We start from the raw sequence: 9,051 nt of genomic DNA, 5'->3' as shown, positions 1-9,051 counted from the left end.
AAGGGAAAAGCTCTAGGTTCCTCTTCCCCACCCCCCAGGCCGAAGATGTTTGGCGTCTCAAGTCTGGCTGGCATTGTGGAGACCAGCCGTCAGAACAGCACCCACCAGACCTGCTCAGCAGCTAATGGGGCCATTCTGGCTGCAGCTTCTGAAAACTGGCCACTGGACTTCCCTGAAATGACGTTTTCCTGAATGGTAAAGGGACAGACTGTCTTGGCAGTGAGCATGGGGACGTGAGCTCAGCCTTTGGGAGCCTTGGGCCCGAGTCATGTTTTCTGGGCCACGGCATTGTGAATAGCTGCTTGGTGTCGATTCCTGAGGGCCAGGAGAGGGTGGCCAGGCTCCTGAGAATGGAGAAGAGGTTCTGAGGAGCTAGGCTGGGGGAGCAGGGCAGGCGGAAGACAGAACCATGCAGGAGATACAGGTGAGACGGAGCTCACTTGAGGCAGGGCGCATTCCCCACTGTCCTGGCCCCATGTGATGCAGTGGCCCGAAAATACAGACACCGACCATGTGCCAAGAGCATAGTAAGGGTCCGATCCTGCTGGGCTAGCAGCTTCCCTGGGAACCCCACCAAAGTCTTGTAGTGGAGCTCAGGGAGGCAGACCAGGTCTCAGTCCAGGCCTGGGCCCTGTGTTCCCCATCCTTAATTTGGGGATAACATAAATACCTCTCATAAGGAGGAAGCTCGGTACTTTACCTCTGATGAAGAGCTTGGCACAGGGCCTGGCATTTACTAAGTACCTACCAGCTGTTCACCAGAAGTTAGCAGGGGCTGTTCTGCGTGGAATGTGAGGATATTTTTATTTTATTGTTGAACTTCCCCCAGTTTTCCAAACTGCTGTTGTAATCAGAGGAAAGACTACCACTGAGGTTTGGAGCCTAGAGCCTGGGGGGTTAGGGGGGGGAGGGGAGGAGGAGGGGTTGGACCTCCCAAGATTTGTTCATTCATTCTGCTCAGGCTTTGGGAAGTGGGTTTGCATTGTGGTTTTTCCCAAAAGCTAACCAGCTCCAGATGCAACACTCCTCTTTCTGGGGTCGCTGGGCGGCCCCAAGGCTGGATGGGGGAGCGGGGGTTGGGAGGTGCCAGACCAGACAGGAGGGGAAAACACCTCCACCGTGGCAATACAGGAGGGTCTCCGAAGGGATCACAGCCCACCAAGCAGCAGCTAAGGCCTCATCGCCAAGATCCAATGGCCTTTCTTCTTCACCAAAAGCCCCCTGCCCCTGGGTCCCCAGGTCGGCCCAGCGTAAGCCTCACTGGTCCAGGTGGACAGTATCAGTTATTGGGCACTAAAAGCCAGGCCCTCTGTTCAAAACTCCACCTACCACATAATTGTCACCAGTAAGCCTCAGAACAGTCCTGCAAGGTTGCCAACGCTAGTCTGATTTTACAAACGAGGACTCTGTGGCCCCACGTCAGATAAATGGCAGAGCTACGATTTGAAGGCAGCTCCGCCCTTGACCCCTGCCCCTTCAGCAGGCTCCCAAGGGGCCAGGAGCTGGTCAGGTTCTCTGCAGTGACTGGCCGCCCCACCTCTGAGGAGCCCAGGGGAATGGCTGTTAGGAATTACAAGGGTCCCTGTGAGGGCACAGAGTGGAAATGCCCATTGCATAGATGGGGGTATGGAGGCCCTGGGAGGGAAGGGATCGGTCTGGCTTTGTGCAGGGATAACAGAGCTGGGACAAGGATGGAGAGTATTCCAGTGCCCCCACGCCTTCCCCCGCCAAAGCTCACGAAGGTCCAAACCACAGGCGACTGGGCGGCCGTGGGATCCCCGGCCTGGGCCACACCAGACACGCAACAGACGCTGCCTCCACAGGGCTTGCGGTCTCCCCCGGCAGGGAGAGGGGCGGTGAACCATCGGTGGCTGTTCCACAAACTAGTCCACAGGGCCCAGCGGGACTCAGAGAGCTGAGGGAAGCCCCCCCCCCCCCCCCAACCACGACACAGAGACCTCCAAAGGCTACTTTCTGTTATAGATTTATTTGATATTTGAACCGAGTCTACAAGTTCAGACCCTCATGTAACGGATTGCTTCATGGTCGTCAAAGGCTAGTGTGCATTATTTCTGAGGATTACATCCGCCGATATGACGCAGGAAACACAAATGGACAGACAAATGGACGTAATCATTAAAGACAAGAGACGCTAAAACGTGCCTTAGTGTCCAAGTGATTGATCTAAGGGGGGGACCCTTCTAACGCGGGGACCCCGGTGACTGATCTAAAGTGAGGTGGCTTCCAGCAACCAGGTGCTGAGGGGGCTGTGTGTGCCAGACGCCCGGGACAGAAACTGGAACTAAGACCTGGGGAGCCCACCCTCCCAGCAGCGACCTCCCCACCCACGACCCCGCCTCCAAGTGTCTCTTCTTTAGGACCAGGTGGTGACAGGGCTGATGTCAGCAGCTGAGGCTAGCGGTGGCACTGGGCAAAGTCGTGACACGTGAGGTGGGAAAGCAGAGTCCGGGCGAGGTAGCTCCTCCTGGCTCTTTAACACTGAGACGAGGGACGGGACGATGGAGCACCGTTCATCCGGGGATTAGCCAACCCGAGTCTCCTCCTTTCTTGGCAGCTCTAGAACATTCCCTCTGGCCAACAGCCACAGAAATGAGTGCCTGCCAAGACACATGGAGGAGAAAGAAAACAAGACACCAAAAAACAAAACAAAACAAAACAAAATTCCCCGTCCTGGGAGAGGAGAGGAACAAACAGAACTCCTGGACCGAGGTCACGCCAGACTCGGAAGACATTCGGCAGCCTGCACCCGGTGGGGAGGAGATACAATTCTGTGTCTTGCTGCTCTGCTCTGAAGCTGCCATCCTGCCCTGAGACCCCAACTCACTGGCCTTCACTGTCTTTTTTTTTTTTTTTTTTTAGTTTTTTTCTTTTTAATACCCAAACCATCAATTTTCAAAGCTTTAAAAAAAAATTTCTTTTTCTTTTTTCTTTTTTTTTTTTTACTTAAAAAAAAAAAAATCTAAAACTGACGAGGCAAGCCCCAGGCCTGGCCTTTCTACCCGGCGGCCTACCGTCCCCTGGGCCATACCGCCAGAGCCCATCCCCCGCACCAAGGGTGGGGGGGGGGGGGCGACTATCCACGGCTGGTTCTCCCTGGACCACTCTGCTCAAGTCTGGGTGTGTACCGCCGGTGGCATCACCAAAAAAAAGAAAAAGGGACACTGCCCACCCTTCCTTCAACACCTCCCCCATCTGAGCTGGACTTTCTTGGGAATGTAGAAGTTATCCGGAGGGAGGGGTGGGAAGTGGCGAAAAATAAATACCAAGAGCTAAGTAGGTGTCCCTGGGCCTCTGGCAGCAGAGATGGCCTCCAGGGAAGAGGCCCTGATTGTCCAAATACTGCACTCTACCACTTAGGTCTCTGATCTCCCCGACAAGGCGCCCGCCCTGGGGGGCATGAGTCTCGAAGGAGAAAAGGGGCCAGCCCCTCAGGTACTGTCCTGTCGCTGCAGCCCAGCCGACGTCCAGCCCCGGGCTCCTGGCCTGGCTGAGACCTGGCTGGTTGTCCCTGGGTGCCTGGGTCCCTGGGTCCCAGGGCTCCTCGGTGGCCCCGTGCTCAGCCGTCCGCCAGCACTCAGGCCTGCTCCTTGTCGGCCCTCCACAGCCGCTCCTTCACCTCGGGCGGCAACGTGTTGAACAGGTCCTCCTCCACCACCAGGCCGCTGCGCTTGAGCAGCGGGCACTCGCCCAGCTCCACGGGCAGACACTCCAGCCGGTTGCCCCGCAGCTCGATCTGGGTCAGGTTGGTCAGCTCGCCCACCCTGGAGGGCAGTGACTGCAGAACGTTGTTGCCCAGGTGCAGCGCCCGCAGCTTCCGGCACTGGAAGAGTTCCGGGGGCAGTGCCTCGATCTGCAGGGGAGGAGCAGAGGGCCCGAGTGAGGGGCACAGCACAGACCCGGGGCCTTGGCCGAGGCTTCTCCCCGCTCCCCCGGCACCAGTACCGTCCGGCCCGAAGCCCAGCTGACTCCCACCTGTACTTGAAGACTCATTCCGTACTCACCTCTTCCAGGAAGCCTTCCCCGGCCTCCCGGGGAACCTATGGCCCCCACGGCCCCCAGAAGCACCGATCCCTCTGTGGGGAAGCTGCTCGGCCACCGGTCACTCCTGGACTGTGGGCTCTGGGAGGGCAGGATGGGGGCCACCTGGGTCCCCGCTGTCTCCCAGCACCTGGTCCCCCCGCACATCACAGCAGCCAGGCCAGCCACTCTACTAACCACTCCACACCCCCTCCACTGTCCAGGCCTCACCTGTGGGTCTTGCCTGATTTAAGAACAATTTATGAGGGGTGCCTGGGTGACTCAGTCGGTTAAGCGTCCGACTTCAGCTCAGGTCATGATCTCACTGTTTGTGGGTTCGAGCCCCGCGTCGGGCTCTGTGCTGACAGCTCGGAGCCTGGAGCCTGCCTCGGATTCTGTGTCTCCCTCTCTCTGTCTCTCTGCCCCTCCCCCACTCAGCTGTCTATCTCCTTCTCAAAAATAAAGAAACGTTTAAAAAAAAAAAAAAAAGACCATTTAGGAAAGGGAGAAGCATGCCGAGAAAATTGTACGCCCTGAACTGTTGCTGAGAACTGGAGACAGTGTGCCAGTACAGGTGGGGACCCCAGCTGTGTCACTTCCCTGTCCTGGGCCTCAGTCCCCTCAAGTCACACCCTGACCACGAGTGCCGGGAGCCCAGTATTGGCCATTCCCCTCCTATTTTGCAAAATCTGAATAATGGGCAATGCCCACATGCAACCTCCTACACACCAGGCTCGATCAGAGCACTGATACTTTTTTTTAATGTTTATTTGTTTTTGAGAGAGAGAGAGAGAGAGAGAGAGAGAGCGAGCGAGGGCCCAAGCAGGGGAGCGGCAGAGGGCGGAGGACAGAGGATCTAAATCAGGCTCCACATTGACAGCGGAGAGCCTGATGTGGGGCTCAAACCCATGACCCTCTGCTATCTGTCCACACCATCGGTGGAGCAAGGAACAAACGGTGGAGCCCACATGGGGACCTGCTGTGTCTCTAGGTGCATAGGAAAGGCCGCACAAATGCCACCTCCCTCCCTGCCCTTCTGTGAGGAATCAGCTATAAACACGGTTCTTGCTGAACCTGTTTTTGCCAAAACAACCTCCTTCAGGTACGAGGGGCAGGAGGCACCCCACTCGATCCCGCGTGAGGACAACGGAAAGACCGTTCAGTAACCTCTCTGAGGCTGCTCTGTCCCCATCCCCATTGTCCTGCTGAGGCCTGGAGAGGCGAAATGCAACGTGTCCGAGACCGCACAGCCAGAAAGGTCAAGAGAGGATGTGAGTAAGCCTAGCTTCCTCTAATTCGGAGCCTGCGCTGTGCTCCCATTGTGCCAAATACAGCGCTCCCTGCCAGTGTAGCCCTGGGCAAGTCCCTTTCCCTCCCTGTGCGTCAGTTTCCCCCTCTGTATAATGAAAGGGTAGGACTGGAAACGCATGTCGCCTTCAATGTTCTGTGTCTGAGGATGTTTTAAAAGAGACTCCTGCCCCAGGCCTCCCGAACCAGCCCCCGTTGTGCCCAGCGGTCAGGGATGGGGCCAAGGTGGCTTCTAGGTGAGCAGGACTGACGCTGAGGGACATGACGGTCAGAGGGATGATGGGAAGCGGGCTCTGGCAGGACTGGGGGGGGGGGCCTGAGCCCCCCAGAGAGCCCGCTCACCACCACAGTGGCCTCTTCTGACGACTCAATGGTCAGGGAAGCGTGAGAGGCCTGGCCCAGTGAGTGGCACAGCTGGGGTTCACGTGCAGAACTGCCTCCCTAAAACACCGCATCCCTGGAGCACCCCTGCCCCATCCAGCGAGCTCTCTCCACGTCCCACAGGAAAAAGGGAAGGTCCCTCCAGTGGCTTGGCGCCCTGCCACAGCCACCCCTGTCCTTTGGGCCTGTCCTTCTTCCCGAGGTGTCACTCAGCTGCTGAAGGGTCGAGGTCCTTTCCCATCATCCCAATCCTGCCCTCTCCTATGGCCCAGGGACCTCAGTGGCTCCACTATCAGCACTGAGGTGCCCTCAAGTCCCGCCGGTCTTTGAAAAAAAGCCCCTCCCAGAAGCCTCTGGGGTTGCTCCATGGCCCTCCACCCCTCCCAGCAAACCATCTGGACAAACACTGTCTCTTGCTTCACTGTGATCCAGCTTCTGCCCCTGTCCACCCCTGAAACTATCCGGCCAGAGTCACCAACAGTCCCTCCTAATCTGTTGGACCCGAACCCATTCTTTCACCGCACTGTCCCGCGTGCCGTAAGCCCACGCTCTCCTGCCTGGTCTCTTTCGCTTCCACCCTGAAGGCTTGAGCCAGAGTGTCCTCTCTCCCTCCATCTTCTCCCCAGTGATCTCGACAAGGACCTGTCTTCACGCAGGAGCCTGGGTGGGCACAGGGCAGATTCCCTGGGCTTCAGGCTGACTCGACATGAACATCCCTTGGATGTCCCAGGGGCACCAGACCCTCAACATGGGACATACGCTCTCCCCTCTGAAAACCAGTGACTCCCTCTCCATCCCGTTTCAATGTCCCATCTTCCCAGGCGGCCAAGTGAGAAACCCAGAGTCACTCGGAGCTCTCCCCTTGTCCCGCATCCGATCTAGCCCCATCCTGCGGATTCTGCCGCCAACATCTCTCCGCCCGCAGCAGCCTCTGTCACCCCCCGCCCCACCGCCGGTGGCTGCACCTGGGTTTTCTGCCAGCTCTTGACCTCGCTCATCTTGTCCCTCAAACCCACAGCCTCACACTGCAGCAAGATCAGTCTCTCCCAGTTGTAAGTTAGGTCGTTCTTTCATCCACTCAATCAACCAGTATCTGGTAAACATTTCCTGTGTGCCAAGAGCCACGTCACCAGACAAGGGGCACAGGGACGATCTGATGGAGACAAGGAAGAAGAACAGGACTCTCCTACCAATCCTGGCCTCAGGCTGCTCCTCCCCCGTGGACAGAACCTACTGGACTCTCCCCTTTCCTCTTCATCTGGCGGACTCCTCCTCGTCCTCAGGGCCAGGTGAGATGTCCCTTCCTCCATGAGGCCCTCCTGACCTAAATCTGGGTTGAGGCCGCTCCCATGTGTGCCCAGGAGGCTCCAGATGGGCAGCCAGTGGGCCTTGTTCGTCCCTGTGTCCCCAGCACCTTGTCCCATGCTAGGAGTGCTTGAAAAGCATTTACCAAATCAATGAAAGAATGAATAAATGGATTTGTGGACAGATGAACACCAGTTTTCCGTGTCTATTCACACGAGTTTAAACCTGCGAAAAGAGCAGCTAAGGGCCAGAGCCAGGTCACACCCACCCCTCCCTGTCCACCTGCAGCCCCAGGGGTGGTGGGTGCTCACAAAGGAGGAGGAAAGGGGCTGCAGCTTGAAAGGATGGGCCTGACAAGGATCCTGCCCAAGTGAATTTTTTTACAGAGGCCTCTGGCATTCCAGGGGCGGAGACAGGATGTGATTAAACAGTGTGCTAAATAGGGCTGCAGAGGGTCTCCTTCCTCGGGACAGCCACAGCGTGCCTGTCTGCCTGTCGCCAGCTTCTTTCCTGAGGGGTGACCTCAGCCAACAGGCACGACCTAATAGGCCTGCTAGGGGTGAGCAGCGGGGGTTAGTGGATGGGACTTCGAGCCAGGCTGGACGTCTGCTGCACCCTCCATCAGGAAGGAGGGCCCAGCAAGCTGCCCCACGCCACCCCCCAGACAAAGGGTTGTGAGATGCCTTAGTGGACCCAATTCCAGGGGCAATCTGGCCCCACACTGTGCTCTGGGGAAGCCGCTTGGTCCCCCTCCACGTATTAAAGGAAGTGTTGGGGTCTGTCTGGTGCTGCCCAAATGTGGCTTCTCCCCAGAGGTCCAATTTTCCTGATCAGTGGCCTGTCCCAGGCCATGAGGGCAGATTCTCCAGTGAGGCAACCTGGGACATGACCTTCGCCCTTGTACGCTCAGTCATGATTTGGGGGAGGAAGACAGGATTTGTCACCACCCCTGATCTATGGAAGCGTCAGGTTGGTTTGTACTGAGAGAGGCTTAGGGTGGAGGAGAGGGGGACCCAGACCCTTCAATCTGAGTGACACTGGAGAAGGTGTGTCCTTTCCTGGGGCAGGGGCATTTCAGGGACTGCCTGAAATGAGAGAGCTCCTGCCGGGAGCTTCGTGCCCTGCAAAGGGTGGGCCGCTTTGTGCACCTGGCCACAGGGCGGCGCAGGGATGGTGTCCGAACCGGGTCTCCAGAGTTTGCACTCCTGGCCTGGGGCTCCCACCGCCACCTGCCGCACTGCCGGTCAGCAGAGACCAGGAATGTGTCTCCCCTCCTGCAGGTGCGCAGGAGGGGCGGGCAGGGGGAGGTCCTTCCAGTGGCTGTGGCTTTGCTTGCACTACAGAGACCTGACCACAGGGCCACAGGAGCACCCTGCCCTCAATGCCACCCGCCTGCCTCTGAGAAGGGGCCCTTGGGTGCGGGGCTTCCCTGGGCAGGCGAGGGGCTAGCACACAGGGCTACCAACGATTTGTAGCCCTGCAGGGCATCGCCTCCCACACTGCTGGCCTGAAATGGTTTGTACAACTTCCTCTCCAAAAAGGCAGGAGGCGACAAGCCCGACTGTGCCCTCTACCACCCCAAAACACAGAGGGGAAAGGGTGTGAGCAGCGCAAAGAGTTGCAGAAACCACCCGGTTTCGCCTCGGTGAGCACCAGCCACCCACGGTTTCTGTCTCCAGTGGATCCAGATTGGCCCCTCGACTCCAAATGCGATCTAGAGCCAGCTCCAGGCTGGGTCCTGCCTCCCACAACCCAGCCCTCGGACCTCCTGCCCCAGCACACCCCTGCCTATAAGGAACGTGCCCCGGGTCCCTTCAGGGACAGGCCCCCCCCCCCCCCCCCCCTTACCACACCAGCCCTCCCGACAGAAGGACTCTGCAGCATCCTATGGCAAAGACAGGCTCCCAAGCCCAGGTCGGCAGGACTGGCCTGGGGCCCGGGAATCTGTATTCCCAACAAGCTCCTCCCGGGTGCTTCTGGGAACCACGGGGGTCAGGGAGGACCGCCAGCCCAGGAGCC

General features: G+C 58.2%; 1 protein-coding gene across 4 annotated transcripts in view; it reads right to left on the bottom strand.

The window, feature by feature from the left end:
- Nucleotides 1-1,968: 1,968 nt before the first annotated feature.
- Nucleotides 1,969-9,051, bottom strand: part of LRRC8A (leucine rich repeat containing 8 VRAC subunit A) — a 30,179-nt gene continuing 23,096 nt past the window's right edge. For all 4 annotated transcript variants that reach the window (XM_045467626.1, XM_045467622.1, XM_045467624.1 and 1 more), the window contains one exon: nt 1,969-3,871. In XM_045467626.1, coding sequence (XP_045323582.1) covers nt 3,596-3,871 — 276 coding nt within the window. In that variant the 3' untranslated portion in view covers nt 1,969-3,595. The remainder of the gene's footprint in view (nt 3,872-9,051) is intronic.

The sequence above is a fragment of the Leopardus geoffroyi genome, chromosome D4, assembly GCF_018350155.1.
Source record: "Leopardus geoffroyi isolate Oge1 chromosome D4, O.geoffroyi_Oge1_pat1.0, whole genome shotgun sequence".
NCBI lineage: Eukaryota > Metazoa > Chordata > Mammalia > Carnivora > Felidae > Leopardus > Leopardus geoffroyi.
This window is presented reverse-complemented; position numbering and strand designations above follow the sequence as displayed.